Consider the following 17,779-nt stretch of genomic DNA (forward strand, 5'->3'; position numbering starts at 1 on the left):
CCATGTAATTCAAATTCTGCATGCTTAGCACACACCTTCCAAACAGATCTTACATTTGTTAAATTTGCTAATGCACTAGAACTTGAAGTATCCTAAGCTTACACTCATCCCTTGAAGTGTTTTGGGGTTGTGGGGTATTTTTTCCCCCCTTTGGAAACAAACAAAAAACAAGTCATAGGTTTAAATTAAGCATGAAGAGTTGGATCTGCCAACTCCACTCTTTTTCAAATCAAGTTATAGTCTTACCATTTTTTTAAGCTTTAGATAATTTTTAGTAAATTTCTTATAAAATAACACAAAAAAGCAAAAACATTCATTTGAGTTCTAGGCTTAGACAAAGCTCAGTTTCAGATAACTGATTTTCAAACCACATCTTAGATCACATTTTTATTCTTAAATACTACAAATATACTTTGGAAAAAAAAAAATATTTTACCATTTATGTAGGAGATGTTGCAGAAAAAAAAGTATTTTTGCCTTTGAAAGCTACAGAACTTCATGCTCTATCTAATTTTGCAAAATGAAATGCTACGACTAGTATCAATTAGCATTACAGAAAGCATAATTGGTGTTGTTCTTGCTGCAAGACAACTTAAAAATTTCAAATCCATTTCAGAAAGTGTAAATTTGGCCCCCTTATTCTTTCTCAAGACTTCATTGAAGCCACCTACGTTCAGTCCCTGAGATGGATGAGACTGACACCATAACTCTCAACTACTGAGAAAAATAAGAAGTAATAGAACAGCTGGACTGCCATCAAGCATGTCTTGACATCAAAATAATTGCTAAGAAATGGATTTTTTTTTTTTTTTAAAAGCTGAAAATGCCTGTGACCTAAGAGTAGTAACTCAAGATTAGACACAACGTAGCTCCCTAGAAAAAGCACAGGACGGCGTAAGGGACTTACATTGTCACAGAAGGGCTATTTCAATTCAGTCACAACCACATTACCCAAGGTTTTATTTTTATGAAGGAAAATGAAATACTCTAGCTTCCTAACTTACTGTCATACTGAAAGTATTGTTTGAAATACTATATACTGGTTCAATAGAGTTATTGTAAGACTACAGCAAGAAGCCAGTGTTAGCATGACTATGGATTTCAGTTTAGTCTCTTTGAGGAAACATAGTTTAAATAGTGCAGAGTTGCCTGCACAAAGTTCCCATGTTCTTTGCATAGATGCTCAACCCAGGCATACAGCTGCCTGTAACCTGGAGGACAGGATAGAGAAATGTTTTCAAGCCAATTCGCTTATCCATCTGCTCTTGTAACAATATGGATGGTTACAACAGTAATTATGAAATACCTGAATTTTGCTTGCCAATTTAGAAGTATTCTGAAGAAAAATGGGAGCAAATAACAGTTTTCTCACATTTCTTGTCTTTGAGTCTCAAATAGTTTCAGTGGAGTAATTTTTCATTAACTATGAGAATACAGTTACCATGCAAGATAAATGCAATGGCATTTCTACTGAAAGCATATAACAGTTTTCAGTGTTGTTTTCCTTTGCAAGTAAAGATATGCCTAGTGACTAAAGCATGTCCTCTGCTTCACAGCCTCCCTCAACTTTTACTCAGCATCTCTTCCTTAACAGCAACTGGACTTTATCAGAGATAAATATCTGTCTGAACCCTCAAAAGTTCTGACACAGGGGAGAAAAACCCCACAGAACAGTCATGTTAATAAGAACATGTGGACAAAAAGCTACCACAGTAGCGAACAAAAGAAATGGGGTGGGGAAGAAAGAAAAAAATAAATTAAAAAAAATCAGCAGCACAGACTACTGACAAGCTAAAGCTTTTTCCTGAAAGGACACCAGAGGAAAAAGTCTCTGGATGCCCCTGGTTTTGTAAACTCTGCAAGACAAAACTTTGGGAACAGATTAGTCAGCAATGGAGTGTATGGCAGCTAGGCATTCCAGATAGAGGCAAGACTACTTGAGCAGCACACTCTGGGGCACCATCCATAAAACTGGTGAAGCAAGGCAGTGCAGGACTTAGAATAAAGACTGTAATCTAAAACTAGTTGTGCTAGATGACATTTTTATTATCTCAAGATATATAAAAAACATGTATCTATATAAAACCTAATAAAGAGATACCTAAAGTATTCTTACCTGCCCTTTTGCATCCTCTGGCATAGATTTGATATGCATCCTCTTAAGACATCGAATAACACCATCATAGAACTGTACTGTGAATGTTCCTAGAAGAGGATTGATGTGTAATCACTATGAGTAGTTAAGAAACAAACACACCTTGTTACTATGAAAGCTTTAGCAAAATGCTTTGTAGGCTATATGAACAAAGTAACCAGGTGTTACCTACAGTCAGGATTGAGAATTTTAAGAAAAATAAGTGACAGCCTCAACGAAACCCTGCTTTTATATTATTGCTCTTTGTCCACTTGGACAATTTCAAGCATGTTTAAGCTACTGTGTCATTTTTGCTCATAATTCATTGGAGAAATTATGTAATATTACAAGTTGCCACAATAGGGAAACCATTCAATTCACAATTAAATCCTCATTTGCTTTAAACTATAGTAAAAACTTCAACTTTTACTTATATTCATTGGAAATGTCACCCCACTGTGAAGTATTGCATCTATGTTGTTCCTTTATTTCCCCATTTCCATTGTTTTTCTTCAACAAACAGAGCTTTAAACAGACCTACCATTCCTAAAACAATTACAAAAAATTAAATATATCATTAGCCCAAATCAATAATAGTACAAAATATTAATAAACAATAACAGTACAAAATATTCATAACACTATGCACAGGCTAGTGTGCATAGTGTTTCATCACTGAGAAACATTAAGCATTTTGTCGACCAGGAGAAATTCCAATTGTTTAATTTCACACAGATAAAAGATGAACCTGTTACTGAATTTGACAGAATAGAAACATTTTCACTTAATATTGAGGCAGTGAGGAAAATTTTATATGCATGTCAATTTTTTTTGCAGTTACAGCACAGCATGTGCAAACAGTCCTTACCAACGGACCATACATGAATACATACCCTCTTTATTAATTGCTTCAATCTTTGCAGGGTAATAGCGACAGTCTGTCCAACGAGCTAGGACTTCTTCTCCAGGTTTAAAATCCTATTTTATAAAAATTTAGTCATTAATATTTTAATCATTCAGATTTTTTCCTAAGAAGAATTAAACATTACGTGCTAGAGAGATTTAATGTAGGAAAACAAGTAGGGCAGTTTACAAAAAAAGTCAGACAAACGTGCCACTTACAACAAATTCTTCATCATCTTTTAGCCCTTCTTTCCTTAATGCTGGTCGCTCCAAGGGTCGCAACCTATTGCTGTCCCAGTAAATCCACTCATCATAGCGATGACTCCAACGTTCAAAGTGGACCAACATCTTCCCCTCTTCATAATCTATCTTCTCAATACGAGATGGATACCTTGAATGATAAACGTAAACTCATAAATCCCAAAGCTTTTTCCAGGGTTTTTATTTTTTTTTGCATACAACAGTGCTTACATGATCATTCAGAAAGTTATGCTAACACTTTGTACTGAAAAATTATCAAGTCTGAAAAAGATGAAGTTCCTAAATTGATAGTAGGACAACAGTTAGTTTAAGAGTTATCTTTACACACCAGTGATGTGCCGTCAGCTTCATCCTAATCAGATGATTATACACAAATTTAAACCTCAAACTCCCAGACCAAGATTGCCCAAAACTGGCATTAGAAGTTTGTCCTTATCAGTTTTAAAACCTGTGTTTGTTTAAAGCAAAACCATGTAAGTTTTCATTTGCTTGGGGATGGGAAGGACATAAAATAGTTTTAGGAGTACATTCATTACTTTCATCATTCGAAATGTTTCATCAAACTGTACCATTCATTCCAGACAAATCCAAGCAATTAACAAAACCCAAAAGTCAATAGAACATTCTTACTTAATCTAAGCTTTTTACTAATTTATAGATCAGCTTCCATGATTTCACTGCCATTAAATTTGATTCATAGTAACTATTTTTTAGCAGTCATCTCTCTGTAACTCCACATGCACTAAAATAAACATCACAATTAACATGTGGATTTTACTCTCAGCAACAATGTATGTGCTTAGTAGAACTAATCAGGACTGAGCTGCAACCAGATCAAGTCTTAGGCACTAATTTTGGGTGTGGCATAGATGTAGTTTAGGAACCATAAAGTCTGAGATTACATTTGTAGGGAAAAATGGCAAATTTCTTTAACTTCAGCAATCACTATTCAGTCTTACTATTTCTGTTTCATTGAAATGATATATTTCACAAAATTGTAGTATGGGAGCAAGGCACAAACTGGTTTTGTCACACTGTTTCCACTGTATGAAGTGCAGAGAAAATTGGAATGGTGCAGAATTCAGCTCCTTCTGTCCTTCACAAAAGTATTGCCACAGATTCAAAATCGCAAAGATTCTCAAAAAAAGTTAATAACCAAATTTTCTCCAGAGTTTATATCAGGGATGGTCTAAAGTTAACAGAACATCTATTGAAAGAAAGACCACAGCAAAAGGACAGCTGTCCTTCCCTTTCATTAAGGAGCAACCTGTTTTTCTAACAAAGTGCTATTGTGGAGCAATAGTAAGACAGCAGAGCTTGAACAACCCATTTCCAGTCCTACTGGAAATACCATCAGCTAGAAACACAACTGACATATACAGGAGCCCTGTCAACATTTTCCATTTTGAATATTTTCTCTCCAAAATACTGACAGTGCTGATAAAGGAGTGTTTAACACTATGTTCTGATTAAAACAAGAAAAGTCTATACTTCCTGCAGACTTTTATATTTCCTGGTGACTAGAACAGGGCCTTAAAACAAAAGGTGTCAAACTCAATTTGCTCCTTCATTTCTCCAGTCCTACTTCTTCAGCTGCAGTGATGCATACAGCTTCCCAACATCTCAGTATCTCAGGAGTTCCTGATTGAGAAAAGTTCTCTCTGATTTTCTATGTTGCTACTGCAACTACTTTAGCCACATTTTGTTCTCGCATCAGAATGCACAGACAGTCCAACCTCTTGTTGCATTTCTCTCATCCATGCATTTCAGAAATGCAAAATATTTTCATAGCCGTTCTTTAAGTTCTCAACTTCTTCTCACCAAACTAAAAAAAAAAACCTAAAAAAACTACCTCAAACAAACAACGTCAGTCTCAAACTGCAGATGCTCATTTGCCACCCTACTAACAAAATCTTTTTCAAGACAGAACTCCACGGGACTTCACTTACAGAAGCAATAAGATCAACCTCCTTTCCCCTCTCAAGTAGACTGACAACAACAATCTAACAAGAACAGAGAAACTGGTGATATATTGTATCAAAACAGAAAGTAAAACTCATAGGTCAAAACCTGAATCCTATCATCAGAGTTCTGGTTTAAGTTCGAACAAGGCATCAAGAAAGTAAGTCAGCCAAGAGATGGTTTTCCTAAGCCCTGATGATGCTTTCTTTTTAAGTCTACATGCTGCTACCTTTAGTAATTTTATTATAAAATTTCTTACTAGTTTTTTCATCTTCCAGAGTGTTCCAATTTCAGACTTCTTATAACTAGACATCAAGTGTCAGAATAAGCAGGAAGAGTAACAAAGCAGAGGAAAAAGTAAATTTACTGTTACTACAGCAAATGTATGAGTAACGATGCTACCTGAGAGAGTTCCAAAGAGAAGTAAAGGATGACACAGAAAGTGTTTAACAGAGGGAAGGAAGGAAAAACAGCAGAAAAGCAAGAGGACAGGAAGTGCACTTTGTAGCAATCTAAAATGAGAGCTTGTACACAAGCTCTGAAGCAGCAGTAGTGAAATGAAAGACAAGAATGATGGTGCTCTTTTTCACCACAGTTAGAAATCTCAGGCTTATCACAAACCAGCCAGGCAGTGACGCAAAACTGGTTATTTTACAGATTTCAGTGATCATCAGCCAAAAAATAGAATTCTCCTCTTCCTACACATCTACAATGCAAATACTCTGTTCCCATCATGGTGCTACCCTATAGCAGTTCCCTTGCTACATTTTTATTGTTGTTATGGCTGGTAGCTTTCACGGGTCAGCAGCAGCAAAGTCACCATTCCAAGCACTGTGTGTAGAAGACAACAGAAGGGATAAACTGGCACAATATAGTACACTGTCCTTGAAAAAGAAAACTGAGTAAGAGGGGGAAGTAAAATACAGAGTATAGTTTAGAGACAAATATATAAAAATGAAGATAGTTTTAAGGAAAATTCAGCAAGCCAAGAATCAAGACATTACTATATATTGGGGAGGGGAGGGAGAGGGGAGAAAAGAGAGCAAAGCTAGCATCAGTTAATAAAAGAAGATATGCAAAATCTCATTAGGGATCATTCGACAAAGGAAATGCACTGCCAGGTATTTATTGGTTAATTTCTTTTTGATAAATACAATTTCTGCTACCAAAGTCTTTTTTTAAATGTCATTATCAGCTCTGAATCAAAGTCCATGATACTGGTTTTGCACAGTTAAATCTTATAATACTCATATCAACACATAATGGCTTTATTCCAATAATCTATATTTCTTCAATGTATCTTAAGACAGTGGCTGCAAGATGAATAGAGCCAAAACCTGCATTCAACTCCAGTCCTCAGAGATGGAAGATTTAGCAAATCTCTGAACCTCCCAAGCTATATGTGATTGGTTATTAGGCAACCCCAAAATAACTTTGTATGGATTTAGCAACAAACTATTACCCTCAATATTCACTAAATTTAGCCACATGATGTGCCACAAATATGCATAAACAGTAATATTTCACAATACTGATCCCACAGTGGAAAAGAGCAAAGCACACATATTGCAGGATTTACTATTTCAAATTTTACACTGCACAGAAACATTTTTTCTGGTGTTACAGTTTTTGTACTTTTACTGAAAATAATCAATTTCATAAATTGCAAAATTACACAAATATTTCAAAGGCAAGTATGCATTTCCTGCTAATAAAAGGTAAAATGGCAACATAAATTTTTTAATCCCCCTTTTTAAAGAATTTTAGTAACAATGCATACAGAAAAGCTTTTACTATGGCTAAGATTAATGTTTATGTTTATTCTATAGAAAAAAAAGATTAATATTAAAGATGGTTACATCTCATAGACATGAGAAATTTTATGTAGAAGTTCTTTCCATTGCAAAGCTACAAGCAGGCATTACCAAGTACTACCAAGGGGAATACAAACACCACTCTTTATAGTACCAAAGTGTAACGTTGTCTAAGGCCCAATCACCTTCCAGTCAGATTAATTCTCCCCGTTTGCCCCTAGCAAGTACTCCACACTAAGGGATCAGAATGAATTTGATATACAAACAGATTTGGCAAAATTTGTTCAGCACAAACCAGAAGAAATACACTCTAAAAAGCTGAGGAAAAAGTCTTTATTTTTCATGGGAAAAAAAACAACCTCCAAACCAAAAACCAATAGACCACCACACTCCAGTTCAACAATGAAAGTATTCCTTTTGTGGGAAGAAACAATAACCTGCAAGTTTGGGGTGTGTTTTTTAGAAGCATGCTGAAAATAATATTTAATAATCCCAAATAAAGTCCCATCCAAATTTCAGGGGTTTTTGTTCTTGTTTTTTAAAGAGAGAACAGGAAAACTATTGTTAGCTGATGGTATCTGCCCAGTTTACGTGTTGCATGCTCTCCATTCTCAGGTTCCATTGGTTCCAGCCCATAAGAATTACACAACATTTTTGTAAAGCTGCAAAATTTAATATGGCTTACAAAATTTACACTACGAAGCACTGATCAGACAACAATTATGCTCCAATGTTCATATAGGAAAAATCAATGGGAAACTTCTAATTTTCATTTCTTGGCAGCGTAAAAAAAAATACCCATTTTCTCCAATGCACTGAACACCTACTGGCCACATGGACAGTATTTTTCATTTTTACATTATCATCTGCCTTTTGACCCTTCAAAAGTGACCAACAAGTGGTGAATTGCTTTGTAAGATAGGACAACAGGCATTTCAAACTGTAAAAAAGGACGTAAGAACATTAGTAAATTTGCCCAAGTTTGCACCTACAAAGTCTAGAAACACACGTACTTCCTGCCTTCACAATAATGGTATAAAAAGTCTTTCCTTCTACCTCATAGAGGATATAAAACCACATACCCTCCGTTCGGACTTCTCCATATACCAAGTCAAAGCTTTGCTGTTCTGGTAACTAACCTATTTCAGTCAGTTGTTTTCATTCCAGAACCGCCACAAGGGTCATTTATCTGTACTTCCTTCATTACCTAACTTACAGTTTAGATCAAGAAGATTATTAATAAAGACTACGGTCTCAGGAAATTAACAAGGTGGTTTTTTTCAAAGCAGTATCTGGCACTTACAGGACAAGCAGTAGAGAACTATAGCCTGGAAAAGACTCAAGAAAACAGAAAAAAAAAAAAAAAAAAGAGATGCATCTTTAAACACATCAGCTTTGCAGAGACTGTGTCCTACTTGTGGGAGCTAACAGCTTAAGAACCAGTCTTACGCAGGGGTGCATACTTGTGGGTACGTGCAGTTTTACTACTGTTTCATCTCTTTGTGCACATGTATCAGTTTTTGTACGAGAACACAGGATAATTCAAGTTGGAAGGGACCTCAGAAACCCTCTAGTCCAGCCTCCCACTCAAGACAAGAGCCAGCCATGGGATCAGACCAGGTTTTCCAGAGTTTTATCCAGCCCGGTCTTGAAAACCTCCAATGTTGGAGACTCCACAAACTCTTGGGGCAACCTGATCCACTACTTGACTGTCCCATAGCAAAAAAGATTCTCCTTGTTTCAACTTGTGTCTGTTGTCCCTTGTCTTCCAACCATGCACTACTGTAGAAACCTTGGCTAAGTCTTCTTGATGATATCCCTGTAGGTATTGGAAGGCTACTAGTAGGTCTTCTGAAGCCTTCTCCAAGCTAAACATGCCCAGTTTCCTCACCCTCTCTTCACAGGTCATACACTCCAGGCCCCTGATCATCTCATAGATATTTAATAATTTTCTATTTTCAGTCAATCCCATCTCACTTACTATCTGCTGATAGATGATCACACTGATTTTGATTAGAGCTGCATTTCATAGTTTGCTTTAGTGAATTTAAATTTAACAAGTGGTAGATATTCATTATGGAAGATGACCTCCCCTGCAACAGCATACTGTTTTTCACTTGATAAAGAAGCAATTGCAGTTACCTCCACAATAAAGCAAAAATAAACACGCTCAGACAGCCTGTCTTTGCTGATCAGTTTGACCAGGCTTTCACCTACTCAGTAACCATATGTGCCAAATGATACCAGTGACTCAAACACTGTCTGCAAAAACCTCCTCATTGAAAAGTATGGGGGGGTTTAAGCAATAAATAGTCAAGGCACACAATACCCTCTCCAAAGTTTACAGAACACCAGATTCCATGAGATGAATTTCAGCAACTACTACACGGTTGAAAATTTAAGAGCCGCAGAAATAGCTCAGAAAGCAAAAACATACAGCAGGACTTTACTATACTTTTTCCCATCCTCTAGAAGCCTTTCTTGATTAAGATTTTAACTGGTCACGAACACTGGATCTTTAAATGACAGCAGGCTTTCAGAAAAATGGAGAAAAAAAATTTAAAATCCTTTCAAAGGCTATTTTTCAGTAAGCGTTCTCAATTTGCTGCTTGTAGAAAGACTGAGCTAAGCAATACTGCTGCTCCTCAATTTTGGTTTTGTTAAAAAAATATAAAGAGATTTCATGTAAGTTCAGCAACTTTATTTTCTTTGAAGTATATTCTATTTCTACACGCAGATGAGGGGAATGCGTACAGCTTATATATAGAAAGAATTTTAAAAACATCCACCACCCCCTTATGCAACAGAAAGCTAAGAAAAAAAAAGTCACATGGACTATTATCCCAGCCTATGTCACCCTAATAATAACATGACAGTAGGCTTTCTCTAATAAGCTCTTTGGTTACGTGCATGAATGTTATTTCATTTCAAAAAGAGTCCTGTTTTCAGTGTTGCTGTAACTGTAAAATTTTAATATTAACTTTCTGCTCCTGTATATGGCATCATGGAAGTTTACATGCACATAAACTTGAACTGTTCTACCTCGTGGTCCAGATGAGGAGTTAATTCCTAGAAAGTTCAGAATAAATTCTATTTTGCCTGAAACTACCAAGTAACTCAGCTGCAGAGCTTGCGACAGGGCCCATGCCTACCAAGGCCAAATCTAGACCAGTACTCCAGAACTGACACGCAACCCACGCCTGTGAAAAGGCTGGGCAGATCTGATACAAACTATATTCAGTGATTTTTTTTGATACAATTAAGCTGAAGCTATTTTTACATATTAACTTTTGTTATCTAGTTACATTAACCAATCACCTCTAGTCACAGGAGATGCTGTAGAAAGATATATTAAAATAATTTTATTTTTATGGCAGTATTCAGACAGTTTCATGATCTTGGCATTCAGTTACAGAATCAGTATGTTGAAAACCCACTCTACAGCAACAGATAAGAACAAGGACTGTTCTGTAAACCATATTTCCTTTATTAAAATAAATGTTTTCGCTATAATTAAAACCAAAGCTCTACAGATAAAAAGTTTTAACGCAACTTTTTATATTGCATATAACTACTGGAGTAAAAACATAAATACTACACAGACTTCTCTATCATATAACTTGGAGTTAGCAGGATCAGACATTTACACAAACATGTTTAATTCTCCAGGAATGCAACAGAAAAGCCGGTACAGGCCTCTACATTCTAGCCCTAATTAATCAGATAGCAGCTAAGAAAAAACTTCTGGGTAGAAGCATCAACTTTCTGAGTCATCTACTTTACCAAAACCAGGGATTTTTCAAACTGAAATAACATGGCCAGCTTACAACATGAAATTAGCTCACCTGCATTAATATAAGTTTGACTAACAATTTGTTTCAAGAGAACTCCTTTCACAATACACATGCTGTGTAGAGTGGTCCTTGTGCCCACAATTTTCCATTTTATAGTCTTGACTCTTACTCAAGATCTAACTGGATGGCACAGAGTCACAGTTTTAAGCGCTTCATTCCTCCATTTGATACAATCATACTTACCTATTCCATGAACTCTGATTAAGGATGTTTTCTTTTTTAAAAATCAGTTTTGTGAACCTATGAAGTCTGATAACTTAACACAAAACAAATTCATCTGCTTGACTTCAAACTAAGATAAAAGAAGTCTTTAAGTCACAGAGGTTTCTCACATTAACACACCAATCATCTCTGCATTCCACACTACTCTTGCAAATGCCCTTCACTTACTTACTGCACAAGTAACTAAAAGCAAACGAACAAAAAACCCATAGAAAAGCTTAGTTTGATTTCTGAAAAGAGAATATCTTCCTAGAAGCTAATAAGTTTCCTTAAAAAACTTTTAACAAACTTACGTGGAAATTCATAAAGATCACCCGTGAAACAGTCAAGTAACATGTACACTAAGTTTTATAATTAAATATCAAAACATACACTATACACAAAATAATTTTGGTCTTAGCAAATACTGCACAATGTCTTCCATACCATTTTTGTAAATAGTCCAGTGCCTCCAAACGAGCACCAATCTCAAATGTGATTCCAGGACGATTTGGAGGCTTTTTACTCATCTTGATTTATTTTCTTTCTCACTATCTTTGGAAGAAAAAAAAAGGTTATATTAAAACACATGTTCTCCAAAGCATGTCACAGACAGCAAATATATTCCAGAGGGTGGAAAAAGATGTGAAATCTCTATTCTGACTTTCCATTAACTGCTTAGTTTTTCAGAAGTATAGCCAAAATCCAAAGAACGCACTAAATAAAATTCACGTGTCTTCATTGAGATTTCTTTCCCTCCCCCCCAAAAAAAATCATCAACCTTACGTAACAAAAACCCCCTCATGCTCATCTCTGAAACTGTACTACACTGTAATTCCCTGACATGCTTTTGGAACATAATTTTAAGAGTTACCTAGAGTCAATGTGGTTCTCTCCTCTGCCATGGAAAAGGTCAAAACCAAGAAAAACATACCTTATCAAGAATAGAAATTTAAAGATAAACATGGCCTAAACGACAGGTAAGGTGGAATTAACAAAACCAAAAATAAACAAACAGAAAGGCCATCTTCAGCCTTTCTGTGCAATCAACTCTCATTCACAGCGCTAACTAAGTTTCATTCGCAAGTACCTTTTTAGGGGTTTTTTCGGTAATTCAGTCACTATCAAAACAATCCCTTCTCTGTCCGACTCCTACCGCTACCACCGTGACTTCCCGACGTACTACTACCTTGCTCACCCCGCAGCACAGAGTGGTTTGCCGTCGGGGCCGCAGGCTCCTGCTGCCAGGGTGCCAGGCTGCGGGGCCAGAGCCTCCTCGCTCCGGACCGCGAGACGAGCGGCATCCGGACCCCAGTTTTTAAGCAGGGCTCGCCTGACAACGCTGGGAGCGCGATCTGGGGCGGCTGCCTCGGAGGCGGTGGCAGACCTGAGGAAGCCCACGCCGGTCCCCGGGCGCGGAAGACACAAAGGGGTCCGTCCTCCGCAGCCAGGCTCGGAACGCGGGAGGGCCCCCGGCCGGCTGGGGCTGAGCGCTCCCGCAGGCCCAGGGGAGGACGCGAGTGGCCGCGGCCCGCCGGACCCCCGGCCGCGGTCGGGACCCAGGGCGGGGAGGGCCGCGGGCGCCGCCCCGCCAGGCCCGGGCGCCGTGAGGGGGACGCCGGAGCCCCGCGCCGCGCCGGGCCCACCCGGAGGGGGCCATCGCCCGGGGCCGCCCGCCCCGCCGCCCGCCCCGCCGCCCGCGCCCTCCCGGCGCTCCTTACCGCCTCCTCCGACTCGCAAGGCAGCGGCGGGGCCTGTGGCGGCCCGCAGCCCCGGCGCGGCGCCCGCTGCTCCCGCTCGGCGCGGCGCGGGGTGTCCGGCGCGGCGGCCGCCCTCACAGCCCCATCCTCCCCGCGCCCCGCCGCCGCGTCACCACCCCGCGACGCGCCCGCGAGGCGCGGCTCGGCGCCGCCATGCCACCGCCCCCGGCACGTGACTGCGGAGCCGCCGCCGCGTGACGCGAGGCGGGGGGGGGGGGGCCGCGAAGCGAGGGAGACAAAGAGAGGCGGCTGTGCGCATGCGCGGCCGTGCGCGGTGCTTGACAGCGGCGTCACCCTGGCCCCGCCCGGGGGGGGAGCGTGGGTGATGCTGTGCTGGTGACTGTGGCAGTGAGTGGCGCTGGCACTGCGTCACGACTTTCCCTGCTGCCGTCATACACTGTCAACCTCAGCCTATTTTTATAATAGAGGAGAGGGAGAAGGGGTGGCCACCTCAGCGGGCGGCCGGGCACCAGTCAGTGGTGGGAGGCGCAGAGCGACGGCCTCATTGCGGCCTGCATTACCTCACTCCTGTACCCGTGAAACCGCCTTTATCTCCACCCGTGGGTTTCCTCGTGTTTTTCCTCGCACCCTCTCCCCCACACCGCTGGGAGCTGGGGGTGAGCGAGCGGCTGGGTGGGCGCGTGGCTGCTGGTGGGGCTGACCCAGCGAGGGGCTGCAGATAGCGACAGGTTGGTCAGGGTGCGCCGGGCTGGATTGACAGCCCATACTGCTGTTCACCTGCTACTCGCTGGTCCCAGTGCTGAGTTACCCGCTCCCTTTCTTGCTGCACATCAAACTTCCAGGGCTTCTGAATGGCTGCCGTCAGCTTTTGCTGTCTGCTGTGCTGCTTGTCACTGTTTGGCTTTGCCTGGGAGACCTATGATAAAAGCGCTGGCCTTGAGTCGTGTCTGTCATTTGGCCCCTGCGTTGCTACCTTCCCAGTACTCCAGGAACCATCTTGTGGAGATCTTCCTCCTTTTCTCCTCTGGAATAGATGTTTCCAACCTTCTTGTAATGGCAAGATCAGCGTTATCACATCCTCTTGGATGTGACCAGTAAGATAACAGTCAAGTTTACACTAGCTAACAAAAAAGAAACGCAAGCTTTCCTAGGCATAGTGGGTTTCCGGAGAGTGCATGTTCTGGGTCACAGTGAGCTTGTGAGTCCTCTCTATTGAGTGACCCAAAAGAAGAACTTTTTGAAGTGAGGCCCTAAACAGCAGCAGGGCACAGGAGATAATTTGTGTGTTGGTCCTTGGACCTGTCCAACAGGACCAGCTGTGAGAAACATGCTCTACACCATAGCTGGGGAGCATGGCCTGACCTGGAGCCTATAGCGGAAAACACCTGGAGAGACCTGAGGTCGACCCCTGGGGTTCTGGAGCTGGGGATGTGAAGGGTCTGAGGTGCCTGTGCTACACTAGATGTTCATAGGAAGGGTCCCCTCTACACCTCATGCGACTGACACTGCGTGGAGTTAAGTGGGTAGCATTAATCACACAAAGGGCTCAAATGGGGAACCCCAGCTGCCCACGTATCCTGGAAGAGATCACAGTTTGGCCAGGAGGCAGAGATTTCAGGGCATCACCTGAGGAGGTGGCTCAGACCCAAGAGTATCATAAACCAGCAGAAAGTGAAAGGCAATATGCTCTATTTACCAGCGGATCCTGTTGTGTTGTGCAAAAATAAGGTGTGGAGCGCAAGTCATGGACCAAATTAATTGGTTAGACTTCTGCGGATATCTGGGGGATGTCCCACAGCCTAAGGGAATGATGTCTATGTGTATGTCAAAGGATGAGGAGGCGGGCGATGATTGACCTGAGTATGGTGTGAATGGTATGGAACAAGAGGTGGAGATTTTGCTGGGTCTGGCTAGGGTGGAGTTAACTTTCTTTTGGATTTGTGGCTAAAACAGGGTTGGTAACACACCAGTGTGTTGGCTACTGCTGAACAGCACTTGCACAGCATCAAGGCTTGCTTTTTTTTATTCACTCTGCCCCCGCAGTAAGTAGACTCAGGGTGGGCAAGTGACTGGGAGGCGACACAGCCAGGACAGTTGACCTGAATTGGCCAAAGGGATATTCCATACCATATAACATCAACTTTAGCAATAAAACCTGGGGCAGAGGAATAAGAATGGTGGGGGTTTTGTCGTCCAAGGTGGCCATTGCTGGGAGACTGCCTGGGCATGGGTCTGCTGGTGGGAGGTGGTGAGTGATTGCCTTTGCATGCCTTGGGTTTCTTTTGGGTTGGGCTGTTTGGTTTAGAGTTTGGGGTTTTTGTTGTTTGGGTTTTTTTGCTTTTGCTTTCTTTCGCATATTAAACTGTCCTTATCTGGACATACAAATGTTCTCACTTTTGTTCTTCCTATTCTCTCCCCCATCCCACTGCAGGGAGAGTGAGCAAGTGGCTGTGTGTGCATTTGGCTGCTGCCCAAGGTCAACCCATCCACCTTGGTTAGTCCCCGTGAGGCTGCCTCCCACCTGAAGATGCTTTATAGGGAGACTGTGTGATGGCACATTTTAGAGTATTTATTTGCTAAGGGATTTTTTATTCCTCTCGATTTTTCCCTGTTCCCATTTTCTGGGTGGTGGTGGCAAGCAGGAGAGACTGAAGGAAGAAGGAGGCTTGAAGAAAAACAGAACAAAAAAGGAAAAAAAAATTTTTTTTTCTCTCTTTAGTAAAAAAGTTGCCATTGCATTCATTTGAATTCTCCAGCTCTTACTACCCTGAATGTAGTTTTGATGCAGGCTTTTGTTCAGAGGGTTTGTTACAGGATGGTGAGGGTTGTTGCACTGGCAATGAGACGTCTCCGAGTGGCAATGCATGTGCAGCATCAGGATGCTGTTAGGAAAGTGGAGGTGCTTCTGTCCGAGGAGAGGGAGATGGGGGAAAGATAAAAGAGGTAGCGAGGGTGGGAGAGGGTGCATATGGGTGGTTGAGTCACGCTCTGTCAACTGCTGGAGGCTGTCTGGGTTAGGCTGTGATATGAGGAGGGCTGGCAGCAGTGTGTGGCACCTTGGGCATCACCCCACTGCTGAGGCTGTCAGGACAGGGAGGCAGAGCTGAGGGCAGGCTGCAGAGGTGCGGCAAGCCCCCGGTGTTCCGTCATGGGCTAAAAGCTCAGCTGCACACCCACAAAGGAGCACAGAGAGACAGCAGCAGGAGGGGGACCCCCAATAATACCCTGCCCCAGCTGCTCCCAGGTCCATCACGAGAGCCATCAGCCCATCAAAAGGCCTGTCTGCACCAGCCCAGAGGAGCACAGGGGCACAAAGGCAGGTGGGAACCCAAATTAAGGACTCGGAGGAAGGGACACCCCAACGCAGGGTGCTATATGTGACTGTCAGAACAGCAGACGTCCACTTGTGCTCCAGCAGTACAGGGCGACATTTATTGCACTGTTATCAGAACAGTTAGGAAATAGAGCAGCCCCAGCCAGTGTCCCCATTTCTTTGCTGCCATTTCAGGTATATCACCCCTGCCCCGCTGTACCCCTGAGGGCACCCGCAGCCCTTACCAGCCCTGGCCTGCCAACCCTGGTGCCTCCTCCACCCTGCCCATGGCCCAGGACCCCATTTCACCTACTAAGTTCCACCATAAAGCCAGTGAGGAGCAACTTTGGCCAAGATCTTTTTTTGTTCTTTTAGCACAAAAATGTCACCAATATTTAGTCTCTTCTCCTATGAAAAAAAAAAAAAAAGGGCTTACATGGCTGCATTGCCTGTCTGCCTTCCCTTTTCCCTTTCTCCACTTATTTCTAAAACTTCTGCCTTTAAGCTTGACAGAGGTACAGAGGTCTCATCACATTATCCCAACCTGTTTTGTTAAAATGTTCAACTGGGCAGGGAAAAGTGACTGCGTCGATCTCTCCATGACAGAAAGGCTCAGTGCTTACTCTCCTCCAGACACCAGAACATCACAAGGCAGAGAGATGCAGGAAAGGAGATTTCATTACTTCTGCTCCTCACAAAATTTGGTGTTTAATCTTGTCACGAAGCAATTTTTTTAGCATTGTGAATATTATACAGACCATAAATTGGAAAGCAAACTGGATAGGAGATTTTATCTTGCCAGTCAGTGACTCACAAAGACTTGGAAGAGAGGATTTCATAATCAGCTGAGCATGAGCTCATGGTGTGCTGTTGATGCTGAAAAGACTAATGTAGCCTTTGCAAAGCACATGCACATGGAAATACTGAGTAGGAGTAGTGAGGTGACATTATCTCTCCATTTGGCACCAGTACATCGTTATTAAAATAACTTACTGTTCAGAAAACCCATCCAAAAACTGGAAGGGTTCAGGAAAGATCTGGGAGAATGATCAAACACCTGGGAAAAAAGATATTATGGTGAGAGACCCAGACATCAGTTTGTTTATTTTGCCATTTATTTTTTTCATGTGGGCGATTGGATTAGTCCATAAAAGAACTACTTTAAATGTCAGATATTGCAGTCATGAGGTAACAGTCAATGGAATAGAATCTCATCTTTGTTTTTACCATTATTATAGTGGGAAGACCCATTTAAAGTGACTGCTGGTGCTTGTATTTAAAAGGTGCCTGCACGGCCTTAGGCTAGCAAACATACAGCAGCACCTCTGCCCCACTCCATCCGTCTGCGTAGGCAGCTTGGTCACAGCCTGGCTCTGCTCTGTCATCATCTGCCCTTTTCCTGCCACTTCCTTGGTCCGTTCTGACACTCTGTCTGGCAGCAGTTACTATGCCCTCCTCTTCAGTTTCTCTGCTCTTCTTTTTCTCTCATCCCAGAAACTTCCTCCCCTCCAGAAAGTCCTCCCTCCTTTTGTGAAGATTTCCACTATCTCACCAAACACTTCTTTTTTCCTTTTAAAGCCCTACATTTTCCAGATGCTGGGAAATATCCTGAGGTG

At 41.6% G+C, this 17,779-nt stretch overlaps 1 protein-coding gene across 12 annotated transcripts in view; it reads right to left on the reverse strand.

Annotated features, from left to right (window-relative positions):
- Positions 1-13,010, reverse strand: part of PHF20L1 (PHD finger protein 20 like 1) — a 59,794-nt gene extending 46,784 nt beyond the window's left edge. For 8 of the 12 annotated variants that reach the window (XM_054815978.1, XM_054815977.1, XM_054815974.1 and 5 more), the window contains exons 1-5: positions 12,851-13,010; positions 11,577-11,684; positions 3,257-3,428; positions 3,028-3,112; positions 2,117-2,205 (exon numbers count right to left, since the gene is read on the reverse strand). In XM_054815978.1, coding sequence (XP_054671953.1) covers positions 2,117-2,205; positions 3,028-3,112; positions 3,257-3,428; positions 11,577-11,659 — 429 coding nt within the window. In that variant the 5' untranslated portion in view covers positions 11,660-11,684; positions 12,851-13,010. Of the gene's footprint in view, positions 1-2,116; positions 2,206-3,027; positions 3,113-3,256; positions 3,429-11,576; positions 11,685-12,003; positions 12,172-12,219; positions 12,662-12,850 lie in introns of those variants that run through there. The other 4 variants (XM_054815970.1, XM_054815968.1, XM_054815967.1 and 1 more) reach the window with 4 other exon arrangements.
- Positions 13,011-17,779: the final 4,769 nt, after the last annotated feature.

This window comes from Grus americana, chromosome 2 (assembly GCF_028858705.1).
Source record: "Grus americana isolate bGruAme1 chromosome 2, bGruAme1.mat, whole genome shotgun sequence".
Lineage (NCBI taxonomy): Eukaryota > Metazoa > Chordata > Aves > Gruiformes > Gruidae > Grus > Grus americana.